The 15815-nt window shown below is 34.5% G+C and overlaps 2 protein-coding genes and 1 long non-coding RNA gene across 5 annotated transcripts in view; 1 reads left to right on the top strand and 2 right to left on the bottom strand.

Annotated features, from left to right (window-relative positions):
- LOC106180564 (nucleoporin NUP188-like) overlaps nucleotides 1-5131 on the top strand; it is a 79022-nt gene extending 73891 nt beyond the window's left edge. For all 3 annotated transcript variants that reach the window (XM_087009794.1, XM_087009792.1, XM_087009791.1), the window contains exons 44-51: nucleotides 540-677; nucleotides 863-937; nucleotides 1323-1456; nucleotides 2482-2560; nucleotides 2878-3009; nucleotides 3227-3285; nucleotides 3530-3659; nucleotides 4386-5131. In XM_087009794.1, coding sequence (XP_086865920.1) covers nucleotides 540-677; nucleotides 863-937; nucleotides 1323-1456; nucleotides 2482-2560; nucleotides 2878-3009; nucleotides 3227-3285; nucleotides 3530-3659; nucleotides 4386-4565 — 927 coding nt within the window. In that variant the 3' untranslated portion in view covers nucleotides 4566-5131. The remainder of the gene's footprint in view (nucleotides 1-539; nucleotides 678-862; nucleotides 938-1322; nucleotides 1457-2481; nucleotides 2561-2877; nucleotides 3010-3226; nucleotides 3286-3529; nucleotides 3660-4385) is intronic.
- On the bottom strand, nucleotides 4650-15723 carry LOC106180572 (selenocysteine-specific elongation factor). Its single transcript, XM_013564588.2, has 6 exons — nucleotides 15134-15723; nucleotides 13889-14058; nucleotides 10507-10779; nucleotides 8679-8762; nucleotides 7347-8082; nucleotides 4650-6279 (listed from the first exon to the last, which is right to left on the bottom strand). The coding sequence occupies exons 1-6, from the start codon at nucleotides 15405-15407 to the stop codon at nucleotides 6104-6106; spliced, it is 1713 nt and encodes a 570-aa protein (XP_013420042.2). The 5' UTR covers nucleotides 15408-15723; the 3' UTR covers nucleotides 4650-6103.
- LOC147763060 (uncharacterized) lies at nucleotides 12060-13832 on the bottom strand. Its single transcript, XR_015333631.1, has 2 exons — nucleotides 13569-13832; nucleotides 12060-12928 (listed from the first exon to the last, which is right to left on the bottom strand). It is a non-coding gene; the product is annotated as an uncharacterized LOC147763060 (long non-coding RNA).
- Nucleotides 15724-15815: the final 92 nt, after the last annotated feature.

Raw genomic sequence — 15815 nt, 5'->3', positions numbered from 1 at the left:
TGTTAGTGTATAATTCTTATAAAAAGTTATAGAAAATTAAGTCCAAATTGAAAGCAAAAAAGATTTAACATTACTTGTACATGTATTTGTTAAGAAAAGGTTAATAATTTCTTAATAGAGTATACCCCTGTAAGCACATTTTACTTGTTAGGTATGACTTTTTAACACACCATCTCCATCATATGACTAACTTGTTCATGTGCGCTTTGTAAATTAGAAAGTCAACGTAGATAGCTTGTTCAAGTTGAAGCACTGATACAGCAGGAAAGATGAAGTAGGCTAACTCACATGAAATCTAAGCTGGAACCATGATGTCTGCACCACACACACCCCCGACCCCACCCCATCTAAGATGTCTGCCTCATATCTTGAGCTCACATCATTGGGTCAATCATGAAATCAGAACCTTTGATGAAGGTTAAAATGCCATGTTCCACAGATAAAAACATGTTTAGACTCTATAGAAATAAATTACTTTTTTACACTCCTTACATGAGAATCCATGATAATCTATTCCACCATTATTTGTATTGTTTCAGTGTTTATCTAATGTTGGTACAAGTCTTGATCCAGATGATCAGAAGGCAGCTGAGGTGACCAGCGACTTTCTGTGTCAACTGTCCCCATATCACCAACAGTGGAGAATGCAACTCCCACAGCTTTTAGGAACCATGCTTGTAAGATGTTTGCCAGATTATGACAGATCTCTCATTTAAAAAATAAAAAATCCTTTTACGGGAAACAGAACGCTGATAACTGCATAGCCCTTAACTTTACTTAATATGTAAATATGATTTGACCTTTTAAATTATAATTTATTGTTCTGACTTCTATTTAATCATTGTGTTGACTTCTGTTCCAGAGCTCTATCTGCTTTGTGTCCCATTCCTGTATATCTTTACTGATCAGACCACAGTTGTTGAAGTATTTACTGGAGGTATGTACAAGGATTGGAAATTCACAGATATTGTTCGTTTTTTAAACATTTTCTTTCTGATTAAAAGCTATTGACATGGAAACAGCTTTGAGGTTCTTGCCATAGATGTCTTCACATACTTAACCCAGTTTCCTGGCTAATTTTTTATGCAATATTTAATACCATCCTTATTGCTAGCATGCGAAATGGAATATTTTACTGGGTCTATTTCAGATGTCTGTAGATTTAACAGCCTTTGTTCCCTCTGTTGCATCTGCATTTAGACAATAGGTGATGTCTACGGTAATGTCCAAGTAGAAGGAGACTCACCAACTCTTCAACGTTTAACTTAGATTAATGAAGTGTATTTAGTTGTATTCCTGTCATGTATTTTGCTCATATTTAGAAAAAGCATGGTTCAGAGCCTCCCCAAAAAGTCCTGGCAAGTCAGAGCATGGCTCAGCACCTTCCCTTACAACATCAGACATCTACAGATGAAGTAGAACAGCCATCAGAACAGTTGGTGCAGGTGCAGGAGAGGTATTTGTTCAGTTTTAGGCAGAACGTGATATTCCAGTTGAAATGCACAGACTGATCTATAAAACAATGAGGTCCAGTAGGACTACTATTCTCAAATAATGGTAGTCCTGTGGACTGTTTCACCAGCATTACTGTCTTGAGTTTAATATATTTTTGTATACCATTTTCATCACAAGTGCCTAAAAATTTTAAGAATTTTCAATTGAATATATCTTGCTAGCTTTTAAGGCTGATTCAATACTGTGAGTGTGAATTTTTCATTTTTCACATAATGGCATTTTCAAGGTGTGAATTCAAACTCCCATAGGTTAAGCCCTGTGACAAATACTGTTTCTGGTTTCGTAGTTAACTGGAATTTTATCTAATTTAACCCGAGTCTTAACTATGCTATAATGTTTAAAACAACCCTTTTTTGTAAGAGAAATATGTCCATGTATGTTACAAACTTGATTTAATTGATGTAAACAAATGAATTCTATTTGAAACGCAAGGTGATATTAGTTTGAAGTGTCCAACATACAGTGCATGCCCAAAATAGATCCCACATGTAAGACTTGAATTTTAAGTTAAGTGAAAAGATATAAGGGATAAAAAAACTCAGCTGTGCAGTGTACCACTTCAGAGAGGTAGACAAATCCCTTTATGTGATATTTTAAGTGTGATTACATGCATGAGATACAAAAAAAGGCTTAATTTCTGCATGATTATTCCCACAAATCTCTGAACATGTTCAAATGAAGATGTAAGCTTCAGGAATACATATTTTCTGACTCTTGGTAATTACGATACATGTTATAAATTGGGCAGTGTTTGGGATTATAATCAGAACATAGTATTATCAGTAAATCCTTGGAGATGAAGATAACAAACTGGCGGTAGTCTGGAGTTACTCTTCATGGACCATTTTGCATAGATTTGAAAGAACTTTAGCAAAACTGCAAGATAGATTAATTTTCCTTTATAAGACAAAAAGTTCATGGGACAGGTATTATCTGTACATTTTTTCTATTTTATTATTCTTCTAGCCTTTTGAAGTTGGTTGGTCTCAGCTTGACATTTTTGCGTCACTTTACTCCAGATCTTTGCGAGGCTATGCTGGACCAGGTAGGTGTGGGAAGTGATTCTAGATTTTACCACTGAGCTAAAATTTCTAGCACTCTATCGTTCTTTTATTTTCACACAAAAAGTACAGCAGCTGCTGCTGTTGGTTAAGTTAAAATTGATAGATCTTTTGTATTATACACCAGTAGTTTCCTTCTTTTTTTTTTGCTCTATGAGCAATTTTGTTTCTCCAATTTCATCTGTAAGCTATATTTGGCCTTGTACTGTATCATAAAAGTGCATAACAGGGTTCATTACAGGGTGGTCATCTTCAAAAACCATAGTGTCACCCCATGTTTTTATTTGTTCTTTGTCCTCAGAGCTTGGATGTGAATGACAGCTCTCCATTGCTAGACCTGGGATTTAACACACCATCCACAGAGAAAGAGGGACCTGTCAACTTCGGGACATACCTTGCTTGTATTAATTCCTGTGTACGGATGCTCAGCAGGGTAAGTATAGATATGCATATGCATTACTCTGCAAAACTGACACTGTGAAACTGAGAAATTTGTTGAAGGTACATATACTTTTATTTTAATACACACATACTGTAAGCTAATGGTTTTAGTTGTATTGATATTTATCAGTTTTTGTTCTAAACCTGTGTTTTTGTGTGCTAAATGTTATCATGTTTCATGTAAGATTTATTTATTTATTTTTTTTTAGAGTGAGATGAGAGCTGCTTCCCCAAACCGTACTCCATTTCCAGCAGTCTCAGTGTCAAGGTATGTGCATTTTAAGTGTAGAAGTTATCAAATATATTAATATGCTAATATTTGGGTACTGTTTTTCCTATAAACATCTTTGCACATAATTTAAGACACATTTACCCAGCACGGATAACCTATAAATCTATTTCTCTGTATTGTGTTAACAATTCCTACATGTATAAACTGTTTGTCATTTCACCCTATAGGCTAGTATTTGATGAACACTGGTAAATAATATGTATTCATGTCACAATTTCAGACACATTTTATTATTTGTCCTGGAAAACACACTTTATTTCTTGCTGTCTCAAACCATGCGCTACCTGAGAGACCCAAAGCTCCATCAACGTGAGAAGCAGTATCTGAAAAGGGAGCTTGCAGCAGAACTGGTCAGTCTGATACATTCATTAAACACATTCTCTTTAAGCTACACTATGTTCATACATTACATAAAGCCAAGAGATGAAATGTGAATTTGTAAGGATGTTTGATAATTGGGAAAAAATGGTCATGATGGACAGTATGGAGGCAGCACATGTATAGACAATAAACAAAAAATACAAAGAAACAGAAGCTAGATGTTTAAAGTTCTAAAAAAGCTCAAACATTTCAGCAATTTTCACTTCAAAATTTAAAGCAAGTTATTTTCAACTAAAAAATAATCAGTTTCATCTGTCATGGTGGAAGGCAGATAGAATTATCTTAAAATTAATCTATATGAAAAAAATAAGCCTTGAAAATTTTGATCCTTATAGATTTTTATCAAATGACTGAATCATTCAACATTAGTACTTATATTTGCACATACATGTCCTTGGGAAGTTTCTTTCTTACATATTGAAATGTAACATTCCAGTTTTGCATCAAAATTTTAGTTACATTTTAAGCAAGCATGGATTCCCTACTCTAGTACCTAATATGACTAAAATAAAGTTGACATGCAAAGTCATAAACCAAATTAGTCCCTTGTTCAGCTCAAACATAGATGTACATGTTGCTTTCAAACTGCACCTTCTTCACATTTCCTATTAAAAAAACAATCTAAAGTTGTTTATACATGTTAATATGTGGCAGATATTCACTTCACTCAACTAGCGGTTTCTTTTCTTTTTCAGAATTCTTTTCTGCAGGGACTTCAGCGTTACCTCCGCAGAGGGGCACCTCAGTCACCAGGAGGCAGCACTATGGCTAGTCCACAGGTCGGCAAGACAAGCTCTTATGCTGCAATTGTTATGACTCAAGAGTTCCCATTTTACAAACTGGTTTCAGATTTTATAAAGCATATATTAAGATAGAAATCTTTTCAGACTTCCTAAGGTGATAATGAAGTCACTTTAATTTGATGAGACAGTAATGAACTGGGATGAAGGCGATTCATGTAAATCACAAGATGTTTATTTACCAGAAGTGAAATATTGTACCTTTTAAACATGATATCAGCCAGATATGTAGCTCAGCTGGAAATTACTTTTAGAATATGTTAAAATGTTTCCAATTGTCACAATTAAGAAAGTCATTCATTATATCATAGACAATTGGTTGTAGAAACAGCAAGCAGAGATACGAGGATTGGACATTCCCTAGCAAACATTACTTTAATTCTGAATGTATGTACAGTCACTGTTTATGTCATTATCAATTATGCATTTCTCTACTTATAGCTAAACCATTCTCCCCAGGGTTTAATATCTGAATTTAATTTTCATATTTCGAAGTTGAATAAATATAGTCCGATAGTTCTGGAAGTAATCCAACTGATTACTCTACCAGTATATATGTAATGCAGTGTTAATATCAAATTTCAGAGCTTTTCAAATGAAAAAAAAAAGTGAGAAGGAAATAAAAAAATCTTGATTAAAAACATGTTTTTTAAATATTTGTATGTATACACACATAGAAGTCTTAAAAGAAACTTACCTGCACATGTATATAAATACATAAACATGTAGTTAAAAGAACAGCACATTTTTACAAATTTGCACAACTGTTGAATAGGCTCACTTATTTCACAAGATGTGGCCAAAAACTACCTGTAAGACATTTGATTGTATATTTTCAATTTAAAGACTTATTAGTTGTTTTTCCAAATATAGTGTCATCACTTACTTCAATGGTTGGGGTTTACATGAGATTCTAGTTGCTGTCAGCCAATTTAAGTTTGACAGAAAAAGTGTCTCTCATAGACTACATTCAAAATCCTCCTACTTTTGACATCCAAGATTAATTTTCACATTCTTTTAAAAGTTGAATAAATAAAATTTGGTAGTCTGAATTTTCTAAAAGTACACTGAACCCATTAGTAAGGCATACACATAGTTCACTCAAAAGCTAATGCCATTAATTCTTTAAACTGTAATAGGGGACACATGAGGGACTACATTGTGGGGATTACAGAATTTCACTTCAACACTATTTAAATGGAAAAAAATGAAATTTATGACGAATCTTCATAAAATTGCAGTCATTAAACCTGGATTCAAAATCAGCACAGACTTCACATCTTGAATCATTTAAGCCTATCTTATCTGAAGCATGTGATTTAAGATGAAAAAAAAAGGAAATTTATCCATTTGACTAGTAAAAAATACAGTATGTCTGAACACATTCCAATTTCTACATCTTCCATCCCATCTACCATAATGCAATTTGTTTTTCTTTTCTTTTCAAATATTATACTAAAGAATTCTCTTTCATTATCTGCATTTCTTACCAAAGCTGATTACAAATACTGATAATAAACTTTTTTTCATATTGTAAAGTTTGAATTCATGGCTTGCAACAGAAAGATGCAGAGGTCATTCCTCCTTAGAATGCCTGAATGCAAAAACACCCATCAATCAATTTGAATCATTTCCTTTTTTGGGTCATATATATAACGCTTGAATATAAGGTAAATTTTTACTGGTTCTTTTCCACCATCTGATTCCTGACTTGTTTCTTCTGCAGCAGCCTTTCCTTTCTTTTTACTACTTGCAGACAATTTTTGTTTCGTACCTTGAAGCAGACCATCTGAAACAAATCAAAATGACTGCCTAAGTAATGATTAATAAACAGTGGCAGATTAAGGTGTAGACGCATGCCAAATTACCAAGAGGCCTAGAGATATACACTTGCATACAATGTGAGTACAAAAATTTTCAATAAAAATCTCTAACATATAAAAATCCTGCCCAAAATTTGCACACAACATATTCAAACAACAGACAGATAATCCATGCTTTTTCTGTACACTAAATCTATGTCAAAATAAACAGCTTCTTTTTTTGAAAAAAACTTTTTATCAGAATTTCAAACAATGTGGCAAAGTTGTCAAATGTACAAACATAAAAACAAGATAATGATGCACAACATAGACTATTTTGTCGATTTTGAAGCAATAATACATTTTGCTTAACAGCACAGTCAACACCAAATTTTTATTATGCACAACAGGTAAAATGGATTTTAGGAATATGTTCCTGGCATAAGGATTTTCATCAATTTTGATGTGATATTACATAACATTGCCTACTAGCAAAATCACCCCCAATTTTAATTTATGCACTGTAGGTAACATAGATATTTTTTTAAAAATGACTGGCAAAGGTCTTTGGGCCTACATGCCACACCTTGAAAATTCCAATTCACAAAAAAAAAAAAAAAAAAAAAAAAATGTATTACTTTAAGAAAATAATCCGTCCAGGCTGGTTTTCGAACACCTGGCCCAAGTTTCAGAAAAAAACTTAAGTCAGTGCCCTGGCTTAGTTGACGAGGATTTCCACGAGAGTGCTGTAACACTGTTCCTGATAGGGTAAGGTCACTTAGGTGTAATGTTGGTAATCAAGTTCTTAGACAGAAAATCGGACTTGAGTTCCTTTGTGAAACCGGGGGCTGTATATTATTAATATTGATCAATTGTTAGTTGTATTATATATAATATATGCTGAAAAAAAAACATTACTGTTGGAATAATGGTCTGATCAAGCTGATTTTCAAACTCTGCCTGCATTTTCTTAATATTCATCAGTTTGAAAAAATAAGGTACACATAAAAAGGAATACTTGCCAGTTCTTTTTTTTTTTTTTCACAATACTTACTTGGAATCCTTACTTTGAATTTTCCACTTTGACCAAACCCTCCTTCAATGACACCATCTTCTCCTGTTGACAGTTTCACTTTCAATCCTATAAACAACTGAATGTTGCTCTCCTTTTTAAATAAAGCTTTCCCAATTACAGAATAGTCATCAGCTATCCTCTCCACCAAGCCTTCCTTTTGCTTTATCTTATATACTTTTAAATTGGGAAGTAAGGTCTCTGGATACTTTGGGTCTGTAACTGGAAGAAGCAAGTGGCCATGGAATGAAAGACGGCAGACATTAGCATGGATATCTGTGTCCAGTTTTGAACCAATAACAAGGCAATGCGGTGCACATGTAACTGGTTTCTCCAACATAATCAGTGCATATTGTCTCACTGGTTTATTTTCATCGACTTCACTGTTATCATTCTTACTTTCATTTGCACTTTTCCCACTGTGTAACTCCTCTTGATAAATATACTCTTCTCCCAAATTGAAATTATTTTCAGCACCAGATGTATCTTCAACTCCATCTCTCTTTTGTCCAAAGAAGCTCACTTTCCCCATGACAGTTTCATGGCCCATTGTAATGTGGAACTTGGATTTTGTAGCCACTGGTCCCTTGAAGTATTTAATCTTTTGAACAGATATGATGGCAGCAGTGATGGTGGGCAGAACACCCACAGAGGAAACAAGACCCCGCTCTAGTAATTTAGGATCAAACTGGGTGACACAGATACCAACTCTGTCTCCCTGGAATAAGTACATGTCATCATAGCATTATGACATCATCATCATCAGCTATACAAAGGTATTCAAATCAAGTCAATGAAAAAACACTTTGTTCAAAAGTGGGGGGAGGTAAATTTATAAAAGTAATTAAATAATATTCAATATTTAAATTATTATTTTATTCAAATATTAATAAAAATTCCAATAAAACTAATTTAAGAATGTTCATTATTCAAAATACTTATGTAAATATTACCAATATTAACTTGTTTTCACAACAATCTTCATATTAAAAATCAACTTCTTTGGTAGGTTTCATGTATTTAATTATTATTATTATTATATGTAAATTTAATTTTTTTTTCAATTTGCCCTTCTTTTTATTTAAATTGTCAGGTTTCTTTTTACATCAATATCACACTGGTATATAACAGCAGTGCAAATTGTTATGTTATCTTACCTCAAACAAACAAACAGGCAGAGCAATCGATTTACAATTTTTTTTTTTTTTTGTGCAAGTAGCAAACAGAGGTGAAAGCATAACCTCCATTTTCCAATGATATATGTGATTAAAAGCAAGGATAAGCATGTCCAAATTAAACAAACTGATAGTTCACCTGTATTGCTTTCTCCACTGGCTGCCTGAACATCTGCATGGCTTTGACCTTCTTCGTCATTTTCATGCTTGGAATCTCTACTGTCTACAAACAATCAAAATTATGCAATTATTACTTCAGTTCAAAGAATCTTAAAAGAATCTTAACTAAGTATTGGAGACATATGTCTTGAGTAAGTAAAAAATATTGTTGGTTACCGGAAAAAAAAGTTCTGCAGGTAATCCAACTGACTATAGTACATTGTACTCTTTATATTTAATACAGTGTCTACATCACATTTGATAGCTTTTCATTTTCCATATAAAAGCAACAACAATAATAATAATAATAACAACGACATTATTAAAATCCTTTAAATTAAGTTTACTTTACAATGTTAAAACATTAACATAAAAATATTAAGACAAGATGTAAAACCACAGTCAAGACATTTAAACATCTTTATAAAGGTGCATCTGAAGTGAACTGACATGTCAAATAATTGTCACTTAACCCTTAGGCTACCTAGACTCGCCCTTCAAGAAATCGACGCCTTCAAGAAATCGACGAAAACCGGAAGTGCGTGTTTTTTGCACTGTTTTTCCTGTCATGCCCATCGTAAACACTGTTGTCAAGTAAAACGAAGCGTCTGATACAAAGTATCAAACGCGGCATTCACGTGCTTGCTTGCGCTGCGTTCAGTACACTTTGTTTACACTGACAAGTCGAGGTCAGGAATGCACAATGTTTTTCTATGTAATTACGCAGTTTCAATTTTGATTAGTGAATTTTCTTTTATCTGCATGGTCATTTTCCGAACATTTGTATGAGCCACAAAATATTTCTCATCGGAAAATCACCCAGAAGCTTTCCAAGTAGAAGCGAGTGACGTCATGACGCACTTCCGGTTTTCGTCGAGATCTTGAAGGGATTAGCGTTACGGTTTGCTGCACATTTAAAGCGTTCTGTCTCAAAATGTACTCAACTGCTTGGATTGAAATTTACAGAACTTATTCTTCACATGATATCACACCTTTGTGCTTAATTTGAGAGCTTTAGCTGTTATATGTTTTCTACAGTGCCCATTCAAAATTGAAAAAGAGCTATTTTCCGTCGATTTCTTGAAGGGCAAGTCTATATTCACCACATAGTTTAAATTACATTATTATATAAATTAAAGAAATGCCAAATGGCTCTATGGGAGCATGCAACCTCTAACTTTCTGAAGAGTGTACTTGAACCATGCGATGACCTTGCAAGCTATAAATATGATCCAGTCAGAAGAGCTGGAGTAAGAAGAGCACTCAGTGCAAGTTAGTGCAGTTGCCAGTATTGTCTTCAGCCTGACAGTACTTTAAACCAGCAATGGTGGACTATGTAGTCAGTGCCACTTTGACAGTAATAGAGCTATAGACCAGTCTAGTCATTAGTTACTATATATCTTTGGCTGAATTTGATGCCAAGGAAATTAAGAAAAAAAGAAAAGAAAAGCACTCATAGAGTACAAGACCTCTGTCACGGCAAACAAGTCTCATTATTATTAATTAATTATTAATTAGATGATAGAAAAAGAGTCAAAATTAGGTTATGCTCTGATTAAAAAAAAAATTAAAAAATAGCTACACTTAATGCCATGGCACAGAGAGAGTCTCCTTTGAGTTTACTAGCTAGTGCACATTAACTCATTCTCAACAGTCAATTAGAAAAGAACCTGCATAGATCAACCTAATTGCTTTCTAAGCATCTGATCAATGTGTAAAATTAATGAAGATTTAACTGGTTCATCTCTTGATACTGTCCAGATAATTGCCACTTGGCTACAGCATGCACAAGGTCTTCCAGTACTTACATCATTGACCACAACTCTCCCAGACAACACAGTCCCTGTCATCACTGTCCCCTGACCTCTTATAGAGAAACAATGATCCACAGCAAAAATGAAAGGACCAGTCTCTACTCTTTGTGGCTTATATGTGCAGGCTTTCAGGATGTCAATGAGCTTGACCATCCCCTCTGCCTCTTTCCCCTGGGCCTCTGGGCCTCCTGGTTTGGCTGCTACAGGGATGATAGGGGCATCATGGAATCTTGTGGCTTCTAGGGTTTTTTGGAACTTCTTAGACATCTATTAAATATAGTCATGTAATAAATAAATATCATTCTAATTAAAATAATTATTTTTTTTTCTTAATTTAGTTAACATTATCTTCATATGTAAGGAATCTTTCTGTTACTGTTATACTCAAACTTCTTGTTTAGCATTTCATAAAAATTCTATTTTTTGTATTATATCTGGTCTTGCAACTGAATGAAAGAAGGTGAACTTTAAAAAATTTGGACACTGGACCTTTATACAGGAGTTTTCCACTGTATGCAACATACAAGAAGTGCAACCAAGATATAATTTTCTCTTTTATGTCACATAAAGTGGATAACAAGTAGTTGTAACTGATTTATACTATGGCTGGCACTTTGAACAATAAGATGAACACACTGAAATATATGAAAATACAGGCAAGCCTGTATACCAAATACAAGTGCAATAAGGTCGCGCGTCAAGGTTATTTTCAGTTGCACCCTGGATTACGCACGCTTGCTCCGCAAGGTGTCGCCTGTGGTGGGGGGGCATCACAGCCCATATGGTTACTGTGGTGAAGGTGACAGGTACTTCCAAACATTTTTTCATAACTGTCATTTTTCCTTATTCTATTCATGAATTTGATATTTACGGCAATTGAAAATGTGGCACCGGCAAAAGTGAATCTAGGTGCGTTGACAGGCCGCACAGGTGTCCCCAATTAACCGCCGCCAGAGAAGAGACCCCAAGCATTAAACAACACAACCGGTAGATATTGGAAATTTGGAGAAAGTTAAGCAACTGAGGCTTTATTAGATTTGGACAGAAATCGGGGGTAATGCCTAGTGACATGCCAAACCCCTAAGTTCAAGTCTTGGCCCTTGACACCTGTAACGCACCCCTTAGTCAAGAATCTGAACAAATCAATGTTGGGCAGGTACAGGGTATACTTTATTTTCTACAGGTGTTTTGTGATTTTATCAACTTGATTGTCAAGTGCCAGACCTTTTGTTCTCAGGTTCTAGTAGCAAACTTTATCAGATAACAATCTGACACTAACCAAGCTGCACTAACAGCGCTGTAAACCCAGTTATCAATGCTGTCATCTTTACCTGTATCTTTACCGGTATTATGCCAGTGGTACGTTTGATACATTTGAGTAAGGAAATATGCTTTTATGCTTACATTCATTTGTAATACGTTAGCATCAACCTGTTAATAAAAACTTGGAAACTTTCAACCTGTTAATAAAAACTTGGAAACTTTCAATAACAGTATAATGATGGGAGATGTTATGATTAAATGCTTAGAAGAATAATAAAAACAAATTATGTGAAATATAAAATGAATTGATTTTATTTGGGTTATTTATTTATTTATTTCAAACCAATTAATTATCAAACATGAAGCTTATTTTAAGAAACATTCGCAGATATATGAAATATAACCCTGCTGGTACACAGATCTACAGTTCTAAAATGCAAATACCAAGTACCTTTCAAACACCACTGATGAGATGTGAATAATCATATGTATAAAGTAGTAAAAATATCACAAAATGTGTGTAAGCAAGATATTTCTACAAGTAACCTCATTAATCAGTCAGAAAACTTCATAATGCACCCAATAAATGTAGAAATTTGAGCCAGAGAAATTCTACATACAGGCATGACAGATTTACCATATATTGCCATCAACCCTTAACTGAATGGGCATAGAAAGAACAAAGTGAGTCTCCCTCCCATTATAAATGAGAAATAAAAATAAATAAATAAATAACAGATACTGTCATTCTTAATACTGAAAAACAATGGCACCTTGCAGCCTTCACTGCCTCACTATTTGCAGACAATGTTCTAGTCACTGTAACTGTGTACTTTTGATGAGGCATAGATGCAAGAATGACTTCTTTGAAGTATATTGTGAAGGTCTCTTTTGTCATAAATCTGCCACGTATAACCTGAATGTACATATTGCGATTCACACCGCAGCAGCTTGTCTTAGTAAGGACTCCACCAGTTTGAAAACTTGTGGCATAGCTTCAGGGACAAGATCACACCATCTATCCTTGCTGTGATGATGGATCTACTAGTACATTATCTATGTCTTGTCCTCCTAGTTTCTCTAATACCATTTCCCCTGATCTATGCTCACATCAATCTCTACAGCTTTACCAACTGCTACACAGTTTTTACATCTGAAAGTACATGTATAAAGCAAAAATTGTAATAAAGCACCATCAATTTACTTGTTAGATATTGATTCGAGGGCAAGAGAAAAATGCAGAAACCTCATATCATAATCAAGATAATTGAAAATCAAATATGCATAATCAAATTAATAGCTTTAATTGTACATACTACTGATGATTTAATCTTTTAAACTTCAGCATAAATTTCTCTTGTTAAAGCATAGACACTTTATTAAAATGTGCTTGAACAAATAATAATAATAATAATAAACAACCTGCACACAAGATGGAACATGGAGGTCAATTGCCACAAAATAAGTTGATTTGTACTTGGTAGCCTGAGAAATAGTATCAGGTATTAATTTGAGCAGTAAATTGAGTAATAATACCACAGAGTTAACAATGACACAAGCATATGGTGTTGTGTAACAAAATTCATGCATTACTTGCTGTGGCAGTGTCCTCCCCAACCTATCGTGCTCCGCAGGTTTTGATTTTCAATGTCATCAAAAATGTTTATTGTTGTTAGTTTGATTTACGTATCTGCTATTCAAATAATATCGTTTGGAAAATAACTAACTGATTTAATTATGCTTTTGCAACATGAAATCATCATAAACTTTGCCGGTTCACGTGTATACAGTACCTTGCTATCAGTGCTGCTCTTTTCTCCCTAACTCGTCACTGACAGACTAACCACATCGTTTCAAAACAACGTTGGTATGCTCCTTTACTTTTGGTGTTGGCAGTTTCGCCCCGGGGACATCGTTTTTGGTTAAAAACAACGTATCGTTTTCACCCATCTATACATTGCTCCTGTACAAAATGGCCGCTTGCTGCCCCCCCAAGGGAAAAATCGTAGCACGTGGGTAGTTACGCAAGACCTGTGACGTATAACGCGCGCAAGGTTATTATCTAATGTGTTTGAAGCACCAGCCATGGTATAAAAAAAGACTATAGCTGTACCTTTTCAATTGCACTTTGCCTCTTGTCTTCAGGGAGTAAGTCAATCTTATTTAATACGACTACCATCTTCTCACAGGTGATTTCTCCCAATAGAAGGCATTCTGCAGTCTGTGTTTGAATTCCCTTGGTCACATCTACCACCAACATCATCAGGTCTATGATCTGAGCACCTACAATAGAACTTGTACCAATTATACATTATATCCTCAGTGCAAGGTGGGTTGAAGTACTTCATTTGAGTTACATATATAAAGCTAACAAAGTAATCTTATTTCTGTGCAAAGATTAAGGCAACACTTCCTAAGACACAGTGTGGCTCTGGTACACAGTAAACATTATTTTAACCCCCTCCCTTTTGAAATGTATTTTTGTACATTTTATAATTTTATTTTTAACCTCCCACCCCCTCATGGCAAGTTGGACGTCCTGTACCCCCAATCCTATGAAAAGCCCTGATATCAACTACTATCACAAAGTCTAGGTACCATACCCTTGATGTCCTCATGGTCAATAGCAAATTTGATCCCAGGCCTCCCATTTCACAAAACATAAATATACATGTTACATCTTTACTAAAAATACATTTAAAATAAACAATGGAAGATATATTTTTATAACCATACTGTCGACACTTGGATCAGGGGTTATTAGCTAGGGTAAATAATGATAGCAATAACAATTAACAATGGCCAATATATAATGACTATTATAACATTGGTTAATCACAACAACAATAACAATAAATAAGTCACTTTTTATTGTAGGGTTTTACTTACTGGGTTTCATTAAGTGGGGAAAGATCCATGCACTTTTTATTTATTTTATTTTAATTAGCACATCTGGGTTTAATTGCTTATTAATTGATTTTTAAATCAATTGATTTTCTCCGTCTATTTCAGATTTAAATAAAAAATTCTATCCAAGATGCTTCAGTCTGTTTCTCCTGGAAATTTTCACTGAATTATGATTTTTATGAAAACAGGGAACATTTTTGTGTAACACTTCAATTTTGATGACCACAGATTTCACAACTCATAATGTTAAACGGGTTTATGTGTAAAACTGGGGGAAGGATATTTTTGTCAATTTTTTGGCTACAGACTTGGTTTTGGTATCAAAATCCTTTTTTTATACTCCATATGGCTGCCTTGATTTTTTTTTTTTTTTTAACATACCTATATATTTACTGATCGGACGGTGTCCTTTAAGTCATTTAAGTTGTGCAAAGAACAAACACAAACTTACCACCAATTATTGTTCTGATGAGAGAGGCATGTCCAGGACAGTCTACAAGAGTGAACTGAAGTTTGTCATAGCTTCCATGTTGACGGAGATGCTCTGGTATATCTACGGTGAACGAGGAAAATCCTAAATCAAGTGTGATTCCCCTTTCCCTACTTTGCGGATTTTTATCGAACGAGGCTGTGCTTGCAACAGTGCTCAAAGCTTTTGTCAAGCTAGTTTTCCCACTATCAATATGTCCCAAAACACCAACATTGAAATTCAGTGTGCCTTGCATCTCAAAATATAATTTCAGATTTTAGACTTAAGAGGAAGTTCAAACCCAACACTCCGAAAAACATGCTTCCGTTAAGCACCGGCGACCGGCTATGGCCATGCCTTCTCAGGCAACTAGACGTCATATAAGACAAAACGTACGTGCCCTCTCAGACCAGTTAGTTTTACTTGTAGATTTTAACGTCTTATGTGGTATCTGCACACTTTTAGATATAGTCACTTTAGTTACATTTAAATGATTGTGTAGTGGTAACTTCTCTTAACGGTGTCTGACTGCACGAAGAAGAAAAGATCGTTTTAATAATTTCAGCACATGCGCAGATGCCCTTTTTTTAAGCGCAACTGGTACGGGGAAGGTCCTATGAAGAATGAGTTGGTCATTTTTTGTGTTTTATTTTAAAAACAAGTT

The sequence above is a fragment of the Lingula anatina genome, chromosome 3 (assembly GCF_051362555.1).
Source record: "Lingula anatina isolate TDL-2025a chromosome 3, LinAna3.0, whole genome shotgun sequence".
NCBI classification, from domain to species: Eukaryota; Metazoa; Brachiopoda; class Lingulata; order Lingulida; family Lingulidae; genus Lingula; species Lingula anatina.
Note: the sequence above shows the minus strand (reverse complement) of the source record. Positions and strands in the feature narration are given on the sequence as shown.

What these genes read in the sequence shown, in the direction of transcription:
- LOC106180572 (XM_013564588.2), bottom strand. Translation starts at nt 15,407, where the DNA reads ATGCAAGGCACACTGAATTTCAATGTTGGTGTTTTGGGACATATTGAT. An exon ending in GGCAAAGTGCAATTGAAAAG is followed by an intron (nt 10,780 to 13,888) that starts GTACAGCTATAG and finishes TATATTTAATAG; the next exon opens with ATGTCTAAGAAGTTCCAAAA. An exon ending in CAGTGGAGAAAGCAATACAG is followed by an intron (nt 8,083 to 8,678) that starts GTGAACTATCAG and finishes TACTTATTCCAG; the next exon opens with GGAGACAGAGTTGGTATCTG.